We start from the raw sequence: 17,170 nt of genomic DNA on the forward strand, positions 1-17,170 counted from the left end.
GTTCCGGTGTGCGAAGGTGAGGAGGAAGAGTCGGAGGGGGAATGCGAGAGGCGCGCGACATTGTCGAAGGCTGAGAAGGTGTCTGCGGAGCCTGCGGCTGCGATCCGGAAGAAGCAATGGGCACGCCCTGCGGACCTGGCGCATAGAGGTCGTGCTCTCCGCCGGAATGAGCGTCGTGGTACTGGTCACTGTGCGCTGGGGGCCCAACACCGGCACTCGAGTAGGGTGAGTAGTGGTGGTCCGTCGAGGACGGTTCGTGCGGGGCCATGCTGCTGCTGTAGTGCGAGTTGACGCTCTCGGGCGGTCCAGACTGGGCGTGATTCTCGGAAGGCGGTCTCACGTATTGCTGTGGACCTGGAGGTGTTGCAGGCACATGTCGATCAGTGTGCTCGTGCTCAGCTCCTGTTCCATCACCCCAACCTCCGCCAGGGTGATAAGGCTGAGCGTGCACCATGCCGTCGCCTTGGTAGAAGGTGTCCACTCTTGGCGACTCTGGCGTGTCGAGCCCTGGACGCGGTTGCGAGAAGTCGGGGCGGGAGTGAGCCGTCTCGAACGATGGCCGCGGCGGCGAAGCCTCAAACACCTCGTCGTCAGAGTCTAACTGCTCCATCTGGTCGCCATGTGCTCCGTTCGGTCCGATCCGTGGGCTGCCGACGTCAGAGTGTGAAGCCGCCGCAATGTGCGGCTCCCGCAGCGACGCCGTGTCTGACAGCGCCCACGAGTCTCGTCCGTACAGCGCATAGATGTCGTCCGCCTGCTGAGCGCTCTCAAAGCGGGAGTCTCGGTTCGGATCAAGGTTCACGTTGATGTGCGGAGGTGGTCGTGACTGGAATCCGCTCATGGTGACTTGCTGGGCGCTTCTCAGCGGCTACTGCGGCACACACGAGCGGGACAAACGTCCAAAGGTGTCAGGTCGGGGGACGGGGAAGACGTTGCGGGGAGTCGGGTGAAACTCGTTGTCGGAGGAAGGAGCGTCAGTGCTGGCGCTGGCGCGCGCTGGCTTGCTGGTTGCGGGGTATGGGGTAGTTGGAGTTTGCGTATGCAAGTCGAGGGGTTCTCTGCGCGTGTATGGGTGAGAGGGTCAAGGATGATGTTGAGCTAAGGAACCATGTCAGATGTCGTGTCGACGCGGGGAGTGAACAAAGTGTGGAAGAGTAGAAGAGGAGATGGTGAGATCTGGAACGGACGAAGGAGTGGTCGTGGGTCGTGTTGGATGGCGGCGTCGGTGGATCGGTCGGTCGGTCGGTGGTGCGGCTGGCTGGAGGAGGTAGGTGGTGGTGGATGGACGATGCGCTCATGCCCTCCCTCCCTGGTTGACCTGATTGATGGTCCTTGAAGCCCCCTGGTCGCCCTTTGCCGCCCTTGGACGATTCAGTTGAACGCTAGGTTCGAGGCATGCATTGATTCATTCGCCCAGCGGACCTTGCCCCCTGAGCCCGCTGAGCCCAGGAGGACAGAGATCCTCTCGCCTGTGAGCTATCGGACGAGCACCTATGGTCAGGAGAGAGAGGTGTTGCCGCCTGATGCTGGCACGAGGAGCGGGCGGCTCCATCGAGCAACGTACACAACCAAGGTTGAATGCCGTACACGCCTGAACCCAACCTGCTCGACGTTGCATCTGTCGCAGACCATGAGCTCGCGGTCAGCCTCCACCTCGCACTTTGGAACCTTAGGCCTCCACTTGCAGCCGTTGGCCGCTCAACCCCACACCTCCGTCATACCCAGAGGCTTGATCTACGCTCAGCCAATCTGATCCCGCCCCTTTGCCGGAGACGCACTCTCCAGCTCTCCACCCACCGAGCCAGCCCAAAGGGCGCTCGGCTCCGCCTGCCGCATGCCCTTGCCAGCTTGCCGGGCCAGCCTGCTGGAGCCACCCATCATCACCCGGCCCAAAGATGCCGGTGTCTTCCACCATCTTTCCCGACCAGTCCCATCTAGATCCACCCCCTCTAACCAAAGTCATTCCTTACCACTCCACCATCCCCAAACAATGGCGTCCCATCTCGTCGACGCCTACGAGAAACTCCTCGTGGACAACATCTCGACCGTCAACACTGTCGAGTCCACCATCCGCAATGTCACCTGGTTCCTCCCCGGTCGATTTGCAGACGCTGACGTTGCGTCCGAGGGCCGTGAGTTGCCTTCCCCCGCGACCTCCACTTTTGCTGATCCGCAGTCTATGCTCTCCTCTCCCTCGTGTCCAGCGGGCACGATGCGCTGCTCGAGAAGCGCATCCCGCCATCCCTGTCCCTGCCCCCGCATCCCTTCGCGCCCGAGCCAGCCGTTCAGGAGTCCCTCTTCGGCGCTCCACCGCCTGCGAGTCGAGTGCAGCCCCTTCTTCCTCCAGCCTCGGAGCACAGGCGATACACGCGGTACTGGACAGACAAGTCGAAGGTGTACCGACGAGCGTCGCGCACGCTTCAGACGGTAACCTACATTGAGCTGCTGCTCGAAATGCTCATCCGGCGCAAGCTCGGCGACCGCGCGCGCTGGCGTCTTGTGCTCTCCATTGAGGCTTTCAAGTGAGCTTCTTTCGTGGACCGCCGAGCTGACAATACAGATCGATCCTCCGTTTCATCTTGCTCCTTGTGACGCGACGCCCAGTGCTCACCCCGCCGACACCGCAGCGCGAGTTTGACCCTGCGATGATTCCGCAGGAGAAGCTCAAGTCGCAGCCCCCGGCAGCGCTAGGCAAGAAGATGGAGGACGCTCGCCCCGTAATCCCGGAGATTGGTCATCGCCAACCGCTGCGTGCGCACCTGTACCCACTGGTAGCATCGCTGCCGGAGGCGTACCAGATGCATCCGCTCGGCCTGGTTCCCGAGCTCTGCACAGCGAAGGAGTGGCTCTCCGAGGTGCTCAACTCCACGACGGGATTGGTGCAGGTGCTGCTCTTCTACTATGCGATGCGCAACCCGAAGTCAAAGTACCGCCCTGCGTCGCTGCCCACGCTCTCGACGTACTTCTACCCCTTCCTCATCCCGCTCGCGATGCAGCTGGTCTCGCGCCACTTCCGTGCTCCGACTGGCGACTCGACGCTCCTCGCCGAGCACTACGCCAAGCTCGACCGCCGGCTCGCGACCCGCTTCTTCCTCACTGGGCCCATGTGGGTCGGATGGACCCGCCCGAAGGTCATGGCCGTCGTGCGCGGTCTTCAGCGCATCCCTCTCATTGGCCTCGCCGGTGGCCTGCTCGAGGGCTACCTTCCTCTCGTGGACGAGTACTACTGTGAGTAACGGCGAGCAAAGGAAGCGAGTGGGGCGTAATCGTGGACTTCCAAGCTACGGGTCGTGTCTCGGCTGGAGCTAACAGCAGACACGGCGTCCGGATGAAAAAGCAATGCATAGAGTGTGTGAGAGGTCCTCGATCGCGCGAGCTCGTCGAGGATGGGATTGGGACAGCAATGAAGAATGGGAGGAAGGTGGGGGTGGGGCTGAGGGATGGTTGTACAACGGAGAAGCAGATGAGATTAGAAACCTTGCACCAGTCAGCATTATGTACCCCTCGAGAATGGAGATGCAGCATGACATTCGAGCCACAACAGAACACAAACTCACAGCATTCGCAGTCGAACGGGCACAAGGGCGTGCCGCCCGCCTCGGGGTCGATACCGAGCTCGGCCTCCTTGAATACGAGGTAGCCCTCTTCCGTGCGTTTTCCTGGGTGTCAGCTGACATTCTTCGCAATAACAGCGTGGGGCGGTTGATACCCGGACGCCAGTAAAAGAAATCGGTAGTCGTCGCGAGGCTCCCTCAATAAGGACGACGAGTGGTGAAAGGGGAGGTGTACTCACGTCCAGCATCTCCCCTCGAGTCACGGAACGCCATGTCCTCCTCGACCTCCTTTCCTCGAGCCTTAGCGGCCTTGACCGGCTTCTGCTTAGCCTTCTCAACGGCAGCCTTGACGGCAAGGGACGGGTCGACGACCTCCTCAACCACGCGCTCGCTCTTGTTCTTCTTCTTGGCCGGCTCCTCAGACTCGGACTTGCGCTTCTTCTCCTTCTTCTCAGACTTGTCCTTCTTGTCGCTCTTCTCCTTCTCCTCCGCCTTTTCGCTCTTCTCGGAGGATTTTGACTTATCCTTTGACGAGGACTTTGAGGGTTTCGAGGACGAAGAGGGCTGCTCGGCAACAGCAGGTTTTGACTTCTTCGGTGCGGCAAAGATATCGTCAATGTCGGCCGCCGTGTCGGCCACAGCGGTGGCAGGCTTCTTGTCCTTCTTCCCCATTGTCGGTACTGTTTTGTGTGTTTGTTTACATGCCTGAACCACTCGCATCGCCGCTGTATCTCAGCCTGCATGCAGCCCAGGCGTGACCAAGATTGTGGGAGGCTCACTTAGCGATATTTTTAGTCCCGCTCGTGGGACTCCGCATCGTTCACTTGCCATCACCAGGCACGACGACTCGGCTGTCGCTGGGCACGCTGCACGGTAACGGAGATGAGCCGGACGTACCGGACGGAGAGAGCGGTCCGACCGATACGCATGCTGCTTGGGGTCAATCGCGTTCGTGTTGCTTCTTCGTTACTCACTCCACGTCAAAGTTACTCACCCATCACGATGGCGACGCTGTCTCTCCGCACGAGCGTGCGTGTGCTCCCTCTCACCCGGACGCTGGGGGTGCGGTTCCGAAGCAGTGAGTGTGTCTTTGTGCCGTGGCGCAGGATGACGTTCTGCCGTGTAGCCTTCCTCGGCGTGGCCTTCCTCGCGCCCTTCCTTCAGCGTCTTCCTCGTCCCTTCTTCTGCACTCCTACTTCGAAGCTCGTTCATTGTCTCGCAAGCTAACACGCAGCTGCTCCCACTCCTATCCCCGTTCCGCCCTCCCTCGCGTTCGCCTTTGACATCGACGGCGTTCTGAAGCAGGGCCACCACGTCCTTCCCCAGGCCAAGCGCACACTCCAGTTCCTGGCCAATCTCGATGGACGCCTCGAGCGGCCCGTCCCCTTCCTCCTCATGACGAATGGGGGCGGTGTCCCCGACGCGGAGCGCCGGAAGGCCCTCTCCCGCGACTTTGACCTCGAGCTGGGCGAGAACCAGCTCGTGCAGAGCCACACGCCGCTGCAGGCTGTCGTTGGACAGTACAAGGATCGGCCAGTGCTGTGTATTGGTGGACCGGGGGATAATGCGCGCAGGGTTGGCGAATCGTGAGTACTAGCTGATCCCTTCCCTCGACGTTGCAGTCTGCAAATCAGGGGACGCAGCTGCGCCCATGCTGGAACACCTGTTCGTCTTAGCTAACGCCCAGGTACGGCCTCAAGAAGGCCGTGATACCGCAGGATATCATCCACTGGCGCCGCTCAATTTGGGACAAGACCGACCCGCCGCCCGAGTCCATGGTCCGCGTGAGTACATGATTTCTCCGCAGCTGCGTGGTTGCGCAGTCTCAGCTGACCTCCAGCACGACATTGACTTCAACACGACGCCGATTGAGGCCATCTTCGTCCTGCACGACTCGCACGACTGGGGCCGCGACCTGACCCTCATCAACGAGCTGGAGCAGTCTGAGGGAGGTCTCCTCGGCACCATGCGCAAGGACAGGCACAAGCAGAAGGAGGGCGGAGAGGTCCCGCTGTGGTTCTCGAACCCGGACCTGGAGTGGAAGTCGTGAGTACCCGGATCTGCGAGGGCCGGGGCCTCCTCTCACTACATGGCCATGTACCCTTCCTGCTGCGCCGGATCCCCCAATCTAAGCTGACCCCAGTGACTACCCTGTTGTTCGCCTCGGTATGGGCGCGTTCCGCATTTCCGTCGAGGCTGTCTACAAGGCGTGCACTGGTCTACCGCTCATCTACCACCAGTACGGCAAGCCGCACCACGCCTCGTACGACTTTGCCAACACCATGCTCGACAGGCAGGCGAAGAGCCTCGGCGTCAACGGCCCGCTGGACGTGTGAGTGGGCGTGGGGCACTGGAGGCAGCTGTGCTGCTCCCGCCTTCTGACCTTCTTTTTAGGCTTGCCTCCTGTTCGATCAGCTAACGGCCAGGTACATGATCGGCGACAACCCTCTTAGTGGTGAGTAGCACGAGCCGTGACTCGCTTCACCTGACTCGAACCCCCGCTGACGGCAGACATTGACGGCGCGAACCGGTACGGTTGGAACTCGGTGCTCCTTCGCACGGGCGTGTACGCCGGCGGCGAGCCGGCCAAGAAGCCGACCATGATCACCGACGACGTCGAGCTCGCTGTCGAGTGGGCATGGAAGAACGAGCTGAAGAAGATGCAGGCGTAGACTTATCCCTCCATGGAGGTTTGGAGCTAGAATGAGCACTCTCATGGCTATAGACTAGACGGCCCAGGTGCTCGTACACCGATGCAGATTCTTGATCCGCGGCGCTTCCTCTGTCTGCACCAACACCCTCGCGCGCGCCAAGCCACCGTGCGGCTTTCGTCCTGTGCATGCGGCTGAGTAATCCCGCCAGCCCGCCAATAGCCGCCGCGAGCCGGTCAGGGGCGGGCCGATGCCGCCGGCCCATTTCGCCAACGGTGACTTCATCGCAGCCTGCCCAACTCTCTTCGTCTCAAACACATCTTCCACAGCAAGCATGTCCGCCCCCGCTCCAACCGTAGACTCGATCCCCGCTTCCCACGAGCCGATCAAGGCCGCCCTCCTCGGCGGCGGCCTCTTCGCAACGAACAGTTACGTGCCCTCTCTAGCTCTCGTGCCGGGCCTCTCCGTGTCGACAATCTGGTCACGCTCTCCCGAGTCAGCGTCCAAGCTCGCCGCAAAGGCAAAGGAGACGGGTCTCCCCAACAGTCCTTCTCCCGAGGTCAAGTCCGGCCCCGACGGTCTCGATGCCATCCTCGCCGACGACAGCATCAGGGCCATCATCATGGTGCTTCCCCTTGGCGTGCAGCCGGAACTCATCCGGCGCGCGTGGAAGGCAGGCAAACACGTCATCAGCGAGAAGCCCGTGGGGCGCGATGTGGAGCAGGCCAGCCAGCTCGTCGAGGAGTACGAGAGGGAATGGGCGCCAAAGGGCCTCGTCTGGCGCGTGGCTGAGAGTGAGTCGCCTCTGCACGGCCTCGTCTGTGCACCCTACTTCAGCTGACTGACGGCAGACTTCGCCCACGAGCCCTTCCTGCACCGCGCGGCGCGGCTCCTGGCCTCCCCACAGGTCGGTCCCGTGCTCTACTACCGGATGAACTTTGAGACTGTCCTCCTCGACGGCGCGTCCTACCACGCAACGACCTGGCGCACCGTCCCGGACTACCAGGGCGGCTTCCTCCTCGACGGCGGCGTGCACTGGGCAGCAGTGCTGCGCTGCGTCCTTCCTCCCGCATATTTGCCTACCACCATTACGGCGCACAAGGCCCTGCACCGCTCCCACATGCCGCCGCACGACACGCTGGTCGGCCTCGCCCTCCCCTCCCCCTCCGCGACGGGGGAGCCGCAGGGCTCCTTCGCGCCTGGCGCTGGCACGATGGATCTGAAAGACATGCCCGTGCAGCCTGGCCGCTCGGCCCCAGTGGGCAGCTTCACCCTCTCGTGGGCCCTACCTGACACCGCGCGGGAAAGTAGGGCGCAGAACGAGCTGCGCGTCACATGTGCGCATGCCACACTAACGCTCATCAACAAAGGACGCAGCTGGCGTCTAGAGCTTCGAGGCGAGGAGGGCGGCGAAGTGGCCGATGTCACAGAAGAGGGACCCGTGAGCGGCGTCGCGCGCGAATTGGCCGAGTTTGCGGCTGCTATTGCGGGCGAGAATGGAGTTAACAATGGCGAGCCGAGGGCGGCGCTCTGGGATGTCGGGTTTGTCGAGGCTGCGCTGGAGAGTGATGGTAAACCGAGGGAGATTGGCGTCAAGTTGGCGGTTTGAGTATGGATGGGCAGGGGACAATAGAGATTTGGGATGCAAGGGATGGACAATGCACTCACGTGCTCGTACTTATACTTTACGCTGCTGACATTGAGCTGACTCTGAGCTGACACAGAGACTGGGCCTAGAGTGGGGGAATGAGAATGCATTACTAACATAGTCCTGACTGACCAGGGACATACTAGTGGGGGGGGAAAAGGAGAGGCATTGAGTATAACGATCTGTGGGTGGATAAGGGACTACAGATGAGAAGGAGGCACACGTACGGATATTTTTGGGAGTTTTATTGTTTTTGTTCTTCGAGACACGGACCATGGGACTGAAATTGACCTGGGCAGACTAGGAGTGTTGCTTGGACAGTGTAAAGAGGGTGATGCGGGTGATGGAGATACTCTGCATGATGTGTCATGGTACACGTTGGCGATGGAGGAGATGTGCGGGCGTTGAGATGAGGATGATGGCGCCTTGTACGGCGGTGTTGATGATCTGGGAGATGTTGCTGATATTACAGATGATGTTGATCACTCATTAATCGCTCACCACACAGGTGACGTCGTACACGAGCGGTCCGTACTTTCCGCCGAGACAGAGCTATGGACATCGTTCAGTGGCGCGCGTAACAGCTAGCCTCGAGGTCGCTGTCCTCTGAGTCGGTCCCAACCTGCTGCGCACGTAGATGGCGCGGGATAAAGGCCGGGTGCTGCACTGGGGCACGGGGCGGGGCTCTGGTGCGGGCTGGAGGAGGGTCCCGGCGACCCTCAAAGGGGGGCTCATAGCGGCTCCCCCCGGGCGGCGGGTCGTAGCGGCCGCGCTCGACGTACATGTCGATACGGTTCTCGACGCGGTTCAGGTAATGGGCAAACTCGGCCATGTCCGCGCGGTTACGCACGCATTCGGGCCGCGTGATGCCCATCTCGCCGCGAGCCACTTTGTCCCAATACTCCTTCTCGACGTGCTGGACCGTCTGCGGCGAGGTGTCGTGCGGCCTGTAAGCGTCGAGCGTGACGCGCTTCATCATGCGGGTTAGGATGTCCTGCTTGTACTGCAGCTCGGCGCCGGCGGGGAGAATGTCGCGGCTGTGCGCGTCGTGCGGGTCGAGGCGCCGGACGTGACGCCTGACGGCGTTGAGGATCCTGTGTACCCGGTGGCGGCGGGGACGAGGAGGCGCCGGTGCCTCGGTCTCCGCAGGCGGGTACCTGGTCGGAGGGGTTGGGGGAAAGAGGCCCAAGCCGTACATGAGGTTGACGTCCGATTGGGAGTATTGCTGCTGATCCCTCTCCCATGCGCGAGACGCACCGCCATCGGTGAGGTGGTAGGAGGGGACGAGGTCGCGGGGCGTAGGCGCCACAACGATGGGACGAGAGATGTCACAGTCGTCCGGGTGGTAAGGCTGCCTCGACGGGCCGGGCGTAGGCTGGCGCTCGTAGCCGGCAGGCGTGCCGTGAACGTCCGTCCACCTCATCGGTGAATACCCCTGACGAGGGCGTTCATGCCCGCGGCCATGCGACGGAGCGGCCGCACCACCCTGCCCCAGCCTCGCCTCAGCCTGTCGACCATCGGCTCCTGGAAGCTCGCCTCGGTAGACGGCGTCGCCAGAGCCATCGCGCGCACGTCCGCCTCGTACTCCTGGCTGTCCTCGGATGCCCAGCCGCTCCACCGGTTCGAGGCCCGGGGCATCCAAACCGAGTCCGTCCCACAGCTCTCCGACACGTCCGCGTCCATTCCCGAGTCCGTCTCCCACTTCGCCCCAAGCTCCAGGGTTGTGAGAGTCTCCACAGACAATGATGCCAGATCCGCTGTCGTCAGAGTCGGATCCATTTTCGTCGCCCGAGTCGCTGGAATAGCCGTTCCGGTGGAGATGGGGTGGGAGCTGAGGCGACCAGCGCCCATGGTGTTCGATGCGCTCCCTGTGCCCCCGGATACCATTGGGGTGGTAGGGGCCGTAGGCAGTTCCAGCTGCTGACTGGGCGTTGAGGTACGCAATGCGCTGTCTACGGTTGAGCTCTGCGCACTCTTCGGAGTCGGAGTCGAACAAAGTCTCGGGCTCGGACTCAGACTCGATTTGCTCGGGCTCTGCAGTGAAGAAATTCCCGCCGAGCCAGAAGAGGCAACTGTAATCACCACGAAAGTTGCTTTCGATGGCGGCACTGCGGCTGAGGTTGTCACCGGCGGGATGATCGGCAGGAGTCTGGGTGGCGGAGACCTGGGGGTCGATCTTTGCAGGCGACTCGAGGATGGGGCAGGAACGTTCGTCGATCGGAGTTGAAGGGGCAGTGTGAAACTCGCTGCTATCGTCCGACAAAGCGTCGCACGACTTCATCTGTATGTCAGATCTGTCCCAATCGGAGGGGTGAGCAAGGAGTGCAAACGCAGTGGTGGTGGTTGCTCCGGCGACACGATGCTCTGCTGCTCCGTCACCTGCAACTGTTCCAGCACTCCTCCCTCCGTTGGGACAGTCCGACCGTGACTGCTTCTTCTGCAGCGGCAGGAGTGCCCTTGGCAGTTTTTTTCCCCCTCTTACGATCCTCCACAAGCTACTCCGTCGCCCAGGTAGTTGATCGGGTAAGGGACCAAGGATGGTGTACGGGTGGGTCAAGAAGCCGCTCCTCGAGCGGTATCGAAACCGGCCAAAGAGCGCCGCGCAGTAGTTACTGGCATACCCGCACACCTCAGGCGGTCATTGCACCTAGAGGCGACATTCACAATGCGAGTGTATGTACCGGCCCTCAGCGAGAACTGAATGACCGGCTTAGGCTTTGTCGGAATGACGTTGATCATACGTCCCACACCATCAGGGATCGGCTCATACCACTTAACAGTAGACCCGTCGTCCGGGACATTCACCAATCGAACAGTGAACGATGGATCGATTGTGCTGATAAGCAGAGTGCCTATGAGCTCAATCTCAGCTGGGTCCACCGTCTCCGCAAGTTGCAACAACAACTGCTCCCGGTGGCTCTGCCTAGACATTCCGATTCACCCCCCTGACTGATGGCGACAAAGCAGGGGTTGAAAGGAGGCTACTCACTTGGTTGCCGCGCCAGTTCTCTGATGGCATTTGATGCCCACCAAAACGAAAGGGTTGGAGACGATTGTAAAGGGAGGGTAAGCGGGGGTGGCGGAGAATAGAGGATGATGAGGTGTTGGGAAAGACGAACACCACATGCCACGTTCTTATGTGTTTGTGGGTGTCAGTCCGGTCATTAACGTTGCCGCAGCAGATGTGCACCATTGCGCCTTCCAGATGTGCCGACGCAAGCAGTTTCGCGACCGCCTGTGTGCTGTGTGTGCGAACGCCTGTGAAGCTGAGAGCGGGGGAAACCGCATCAGGCTGTCATCGCCTGGGCGTCATCTCAGGAGGACCAGCTTGCGCCGCCCATCAGTCCGCAGGCGACATTAGTAGAGAAGGATCTGCCAAGACCGTAGAAGTCCACTCAACCTGCCATCAGTGTGATGCGACTGGAGCGAGCAGTGATCATCGTCCGGGGATAACATGGCTGCACTCTCTCGCCATCGTCACAGATGCGGACGCGTAGCATGCAAACGTCTCATCAAGGTGCACAATGGAGAAGGCTGAGAGAGAAAGAGGTGAATGCGATGTAAACACGCCGTTCAGACTAGAGATCTCGTAACTGACCAGGGGTCCTCTGAACTGCTGCAGGCGTGATAAATATACCCCGGTGGAATTATACGGCAGTGTCAATGTCGCCTCCGATTGAAGCAGCACTGAGAAACAACAGGCGAATGTCGAGCCTGATGTAGGTCTCAAGAGAGAATAGCAGATATTGTACAGCTCCGTGGTGATTCAAGCTACTGAAACTCGAGTGCTCCCCGATATGGGTCTGCGAGGGCGGAGCTGTTCGTCCAGGTTGCTGAATCTAACGGGGAAACCCGGCCTGGTTGCCCTGGTTGCGAGTGCGAAGATCCATCAGGAAACTGATTCCTTTCAAGATCTGATTGAAAGCACTTCAGAACATCGTAAGCGCGTTAAAGGGGAGCGATTGAGATCACAACGCGCGCTTTGCTTCCCAAGGACAGATCGCGTTGTGCATATGGTGACAGGATGGGTGGGGAGGCGAGGCAATGGGAGAAAGACTGCAAGCTGGCCGTTTGGTCTGGCCCCTGCCTTTGACAGGGATGGGAAGGAAAGGGTAAATAGTTAAGAGTCTCCTCTCGCTGGGGAAGTTGTGCACGATCGACTCGCTAACGATCATGGCTGGTGCTCGAGCCCTTAGCGTGCGCGATGAAAAGCGCGACGGGAAACGTGCCTGTGGGCCGTTTGGGCAGAGAGCGTCTGGGCGGAGAGAACGCGGCCACCAGATTGCGTGGTGTGTGTGGCAGTGCGAAAATACGAAAATTCCGGAGCGCCCCTCTGTGACGTGTGCGGTGCCGGAGCCGGACATGTTGGAAGAGCGATCAGAGCGCAGCCACGGCCACGGCGGCAGCGCCGCCGTGGCTATATATGGAGGTATCAACTGTAGTTCATCGTTATGCATCTCTCATTTACAACAGGACAGCCCTCCATAAGCAAGCGCACGTTACAAAATGCAACACTACGTGGAGGGAAACATAGCACCTGGGGGAGAGAACCACTCACACTTGTATTCAGCAGCCAGGACCTCAACTGCGATGAGATGAGATCATTGTTCATGAGCGGTTTTACGGTGGGCTCCTGAATGATATCAGTGGGCCGCTGCGTTTCACTTGGACATTGCCTATGGAGACCGGGTGAATGTGATTTTTGACGTGCGCTGCAAGGAACTTGAAAGGCTTGAGACGACTTCGGATATGAGAGGATGCTCGCTTGCCTTTGCAAAACTCTTGATACACACGGTCTGAGCTCTTAGTCAAGTGAGAGCAGGCTGTCTATCGTTACTTGCTCAACACTTTGAACATGCATAGCGGATTGCTATGAAGGTGCCTACCAGGACGCAGGACGGCGCCTCATGGGGTCGCGGAAGTCCTCGCTGCCGGCTAAGCGGGCCTTCCTGTCTAGAACGTTGCCGAAGAAGAAAGGTACCATGGGGGGTTGAACCTCACCGTTGATGTGCCTTTTGCCGCGCGCCAGCATCTCCTCACACCAGGTGTGGTGCCTCAGGACATAATCCTTGACGGCAGCGGTTAGGGCGCGGTTTTTGCCGGTCCAGCGTTCGGGTCCCCTGTTGAAGAGGAAGCTCTTGCGAGCCATGATGTCGTTGAGACAGTCGAGACGACCCGCAACGTGCTGTGCCTCGAACAGCGCGGTCCAGTCTTGGTCGGACTGGACTAAGATCGAAACGTCGTCGACGATGATGGGGTCGTCGATATAAACAACTAGCTTCCTGTGGAAGCTTTGCGCGGACCCCATAGCTGTTTGTTGATCCTAGGGTCTGAGTGTCAGCTCAATAGGTACTGCAACTAAGCTCACCGAGGAGATAGATGTTTGATGGAGATTGATGGGGATGAAGCAAAGAGAGGAAGACGGGGAGGAAAAGTGATTGTCTTCGAGTCCGAGCCCTTCTGTCAGATACACAACTGACGACACTCTGGCGCGTCGTCGCTGCTGTCAATAGGCAGAGGCGCGAGGAGGCGAGGTAGTCGCTCGTGTCCAGACCCAGGCCGTAGCTCGAACAGATTACTGAACCTGATTTTTGTATCCTTCAGAGCCTTGGCACTTTCCAGTCGCTCCTCCTGCATCCTGATGCCCCCCGCACATGACTCAGCGCGGTTGCGACGGTTGCGGATCCCTCGCGTCCGCTTATCCATAGGACCGCCATCTCTATCTGGCGCGAGAGAGCAAGAGTGATGTGTGACCGGTCCCGCGGGATGGGTGGACCTGGCCTCCAACAAGATCGTCCAGAAGGTTCCGACCAAGCGGCAAGGCAGTGGCAGGCATTAGGACAGATCATGAGGACGCGTCTGTCGCGCCCGTGCCAAGCGTGAGTCGCGAGTTGACGTTCTTCGGGTGACTGAGTGTCGCACTCAGCTCGCTCCTCACGCCGGCCGTTTGAGTGGGCGACCACTGCGGGACTTGCACGCAAGACCGAGGGGGGAAGCTGAGGGGCTGTGAGCTATATATAAGCGCTTGTCTGCAACTTCTCTCCTTCTTCCCGACACCTTCTCACTCCAAACCCACATTCCACCACAGTGCGTCTCATAGAGCTAGCATATACCCAACGGAGTAGCTCACCTTCAGTCTCAGCAGACCTCGAAGTACGTCTTTGCTTTCCAAGAGCGGGGGCACCGTCTGTGAGTTTCGTCACCGTCGTTGACTAACTCCAATCCAGCCCTCACGTGTGCGCTATCTGATCAAGCTTGGACAATGAGGTGTGAGTTGCCGGAACTTGAGCATAGTTAACTCTTCCTCAGATAGCATGTTACGCGTGAGTTGCCCAACCTCGCTCAGTGCCAACTCCTTCACAGTGTGCGGCGTTTAGGGAACTTCATAGTCGAGGAGGATGGATCAATGCATCACCTTCGAAAGACAGCGGTGCGATATGAGTGAGAGTAACTGTTCGGCCAGCTAATCACCAGGGGGCAACTCTGGTTTCGTGCATCGCTTGGATACATTCTTTATCTGGGTCTGACCCCGTCACACCGTCGAAGCCCGGCTCAGGTGAGTTTCTCATGTCCGTGTGTCCTAACTCCTACCAGTGTCCGTATATCAATCCAGACGCCGTGAATTGTCGAGAGAAAGACGCGGTCTACCTTGAACCAGCCCCGTCAGATCCCCAGATCAAGAGTTCGAGTGCCAGGGATTATCACACCCATCTTGATAGGTGCGAGCGTATCCTGAGTGAGTTGTCCAGGCGGAGAGGAACTCAGGCACAGGTCGCGACGCCGTGTGTGGTAGACATTAAGCTTCACTGCGAGAGCACTGGAGAAGCACGAGACCGAGTCCTCTCTACGGGTTGACAGCGACGATATGTCCACGGCCGCTCGGTACATTGGAGGCTGGCAGCTGTGAATTAGCGTCAGTCTCTTCCTATATCTCAGTGGGTCATCGTTGGCGATTCTTGCTCGGCTACGAACAGGGGACTCGGTGAGCCTCACCCACGAAGGCGGATTGGCGTGTAACTGGAGTTCCAGCCGTCGGGCGTGCTCCGGTCATCCAAGAACCAATAGTGAGGAGTTAACGGCGCTCTCTTTCCCATCAACGTGAGTTATCGACACTTGGCTAGCGTCTAACTGCGTTTCAGACTCAGACAGTTACTCTGAGTACTGTGAAGATGCCGTTGTTGTCGTGAGAAGCAATCGATTCCCACCAAGCACTTGCGCGCATCGACTGTTGACGGCACGATCCTAACGATCCGCGTCTCTTGCGGCGTGAGTTGCTTTGGCCAGATTAGTAATAACTCCGCATTCAGGCAGACGCTTGGGGTCGTGTCATAGAACGGTTACTGTGAGTTGTGATGAGCGCAACGATTAACTCCTGTCAGGTTCGTCCACTGTGTTTGCGCTCCTGCCGCTGCGAGCGCCTGCCGATTTTGCCTCCAACACGCGTATTACGCATAGTCCTTATGGCCGACTTTCGCAGTCTCGGGCCAACAGGAGCCGATGGTGGGGCACTCGCAGTGAGTTGCTATGCGCTTCGCGATATCTAACTCTACCTCAGAGACATCTATCGAGTCTCCGAGTTCGTGATGGAGCCAGCGACTTGGTCCGATGTTCGCCATCCTGTAATCGAAGGTGAGCTGACTTTCGGCACGGCTTAGCTGATATCAGTATCTGTCATAGCGAGCTCGCGGCCGACAAGTCAGTGGGAAGCGAGGTTGGCATGAGTCTGGCTATGCAGTTTTAGGGTTAGGTAATGGCATGAGTCGCGTCGCACGTTACAACAGAATGAGGACATGGCAGGGGTGTGGCTGGTTGTGATTTGCCGAGCATGCTTTTGGTCATTGGGCTCAGTTCCTGGAGAGAGAGGATGAGACAAGTGTTCCAGGCCGTGTAAGCTGCACCGCAGGTGACGGTCGAGCGAGTATAGGCGAATGGCCTACTGGGCTCGCTGAGTGAGCCATGCAAGGACGATGTCGAGGTTGTGCCTCGTCTTGTTGCTGGTGGAGTAGCACTGATGTCAGCTAGCGATCTGGCGGGCTACGATAGCTTACGGAGACGGCACGGCCCTGGATTTCTGCGAGGCGCATACGGCTGATGATGTCGTCGACGGGAAGCGAACCGGGCAGGTCGTTCTTGTTCGCAAGCACGAGTAGGGGCACACCAGCGAGATCGGGTATCGACAGTAGGGAGTGCAGCTCCGAAGTAGCTGTCGGCAGGCTCTTTTGCTGGTCGTTAGTAAACTACTGCGTAGCTAGACTCACGTCTGCTGAGTCCACAACATAACTGCCGTCAGCTAGATGTCAAGAGTATTGCAGCTTACACAATCGCGTTTGTACCACGGCAGTAGCGGTCCCACATCCCGCGGAACTTGGGCTGGCCCTGCATGTCAGTTATGGGGTCAGGTAGTGAATGAACTCACAGCAACATCCCAAATCTTCATCGTGACGTTGCCTTTGCGGACTTGACGCAGGTTGAAGGCGACCGTTGGAACGACATCCTCAGACCACTGACCGGAGCCGATAACGTTCACGAGCCTATTAGTGAGCAGTCCATCATAAAAACGTTGAGGGGGCGATCCGTGGAGCAGATAAGCGGCAAGGTATCGATGATGGAGTTCATGGCGGAGGTGGAGAGATTGGTTGATGTGCGAGCCATCGGAGGAGTGTTGTTAGCGGGTGGATGACGCCGATCAGTCAGAGGCCACTTACGATGTCTTTCCGCTGGCCTGAAGGTCAGTCACAAACTGCATTCATCGAACCAACTCACCTGAAGTCCAATGATCGTGATCTCGATGTGTTTACTCCAAAACAACGACCAAAGCCATTCGAAGAATCCACCGAAGACGGCCATCTCAGCGGATCAGCTTGTTGAGTCGCGACAGCACGCTCTCGGTGCTCTGTAGCTTGATCCCGAGTGATGAGTAGACCGTCACGGAGACGCAGTTTGAAGTAGTGGATTGGTGATGAGGTCCGATCGCAAGTTGAAGCGCTCAATGACGCTTTCGTGGGCGTATTGCGACCGAGGGGTGGAGGTTGGGTGGAGTGAAAGGGAGGTGTGGAGGGACGAACGAGCGAGTCGAGGTCGAGCGAGTGTGTGGAGTGAGGGCTCGAAAGCGAAGGGTGCAGGGGGATAGATCAAGAAGTCACAGGCTCAGAATGCGATGTTGAGATTGCCTCCAAGTGAGGGGATGTGGGTGTCCTTGTGCAGGATAGTGAGAGCAACTGATGACGACGGAGCGGGGCCGTTTGGAGCCTGTAGTGGCAAGTTGCATGAGCAGTCAGGCACGCCGATGTAAGTCGCCGATCGATCACTCCGAGTCA

General features: G+C 59.1%; 7 protein-coding genes across 7 annotated transcripts; 3 read left to right on the forward strand and 4 right to left on the reverse strand.

Moving 5' to 3' along the window:
* Positions 1–1,990: 1,990 nt before the first annotated feature.
* Positions 1,991–3,236, forward strand: A1Q1_06632 (putative peroxisomal membrane protein pex16; the record flags this gene model as incomplete). Its single annotated transcript, XM_014327681.1, has 3 exons — positions 1,991–2,132; positions 2,177–2,522; positions 2,561–3,236. 3 exons carry the CDS (start codon positions 1,991–1,993, stop codon positions 3,234–3,236), a joined length of 1,164 nt encoding a protein of 387 aa, XP_014183156.1.
* Positions 3,237–3,469: 233 nt separating this feature from the next.
* A1Q1_06633 (uncharacterized protein) lies at positions 3,470–4,226 on the reverse strand (the record flags this gene model as incomplete). Its single annotated transcript, XM_014327682.1, has 3 exons — positions 3,470–3,477; positions 3,558–3,659; positions 3,794–4,226. 3 exons carry the CDS (start codon positions 4,224–4,226, stop codon positions 3,470–3,472), a joined length of 543 nt encoding a protein of 180 aa, XP_014183157.1.
* Positions 4,227–4,556: 330 nt separating this feature from the next.
* On the forward strand, positions 4,557–6,226 carry A1Q1_06634 (uncharacterized protein; the record flags this gene model as incomplete). The annotated part of the gene is made up of 7 exons (XM_014327683.1): positions 4,557–4,632; positions 4,789–5,140; positions 5,242–5,338; positions 5,395–5,600; positions 5,698–5,886; positions 5,981–6,009; positions 6,066–6,226. 7 exons carry the CDS (start codon positions 4,557–4,559, stop codon positions 6,224–6,226), a joined length of 1,110 nt encoding a protein of 369 aa, XP_014183158.1.
* Positions 6,227–6,539: 313 nt separating this feature from the next.
* Positions 6,540–7,814, forward strand: A1Q1_06635 (uncharacterized protein; the record flags this gene model as incomplete). The annotated part of the gene is made up of 2 exons (XM_014327684.1): positions 6,540–6,999; positions 7,057–7,814. 2 exons carry the CDS (start codon positions 6,540–6,542, stop codon positions 7,812–7,814), a joined length of 1,218 nt encoding a protein of 405 aa, XP_014183159.1.
* A 604-nt stretch (positions 7,815–8,418) lies between these two features.
* Positions 8,419–10,134, reverse strand: A1Q1_06636 (uncharacterized protein; the record flags this gene model as incomplete). Its single annotated transcript, XM_014327685.1, has 1 exon — positions 8,419–10,134. One exon carries the CDS (start codon positions 10,132–10,134, stop codon positions 8,419–8,421), a length of 1,716 nt encoding a protein of 571 aa, XP_014183160.1.
* Positions 10,135–12,735: 2,601 nt separating this feature from the next.
* A1Q1_06637 (uncharacterized protein) lies at positions 12,736–13,161 on the reverse strand (the record flags this gene model as incomplete). Its single annotated transcript, XM_014327686.1, has 1 exon — positions 12,736–13,161. The coding sequence occupies one exon, from the start codon at positions 13,159–13,161 to the stop codon at positions 12,736–12,738; it is 426 nt and encodes a 141-aa protein (XP_014183161.1).
* Positions 13,162–15,697: 2,536 nt separating this feature from the next.
* Positions 15,698–16,700, reverse strand: A1Q1_06638 (uncharacterized protein; the record flags this gene model as incomplete). The annotated part of the gene is made up of 7 exons (XM_014327687.1): positions 15,698–15,847; positions 15,902–16,069; positions 16,112–16,133; positions 16,171–16,223; positions 16,270–16,384; positions 16,559–16,575; positions 16,617–16,700. 7 exons carry the CDS (start codon positions 16,698–16,700, stop codon positions 15,698–15,700), a joined length of 609 nt encoding a protein of 202 aa, XP_014183162.1.
* Between the last annotated feature and the right edge of the window lie 470 nt (positions 16,701–17,170).

The sequence above is a fragment of the Trichosporon asahii genome, assembly GCF_000293215.1.
Source record: "Trichosporon asahii var. asahii CBS 2479 unplaced genomic scaffold scaffold00008, whole genome shotgun sequence".
Classification (NCBI taxonomy): domain Eukaryota; kingdom Fungi; phylum Basidiomycota; class Tremellomycetes; order Trichosporonales; family Trichosporonaceae; genus Trichosporon; species Trichosporon asahii.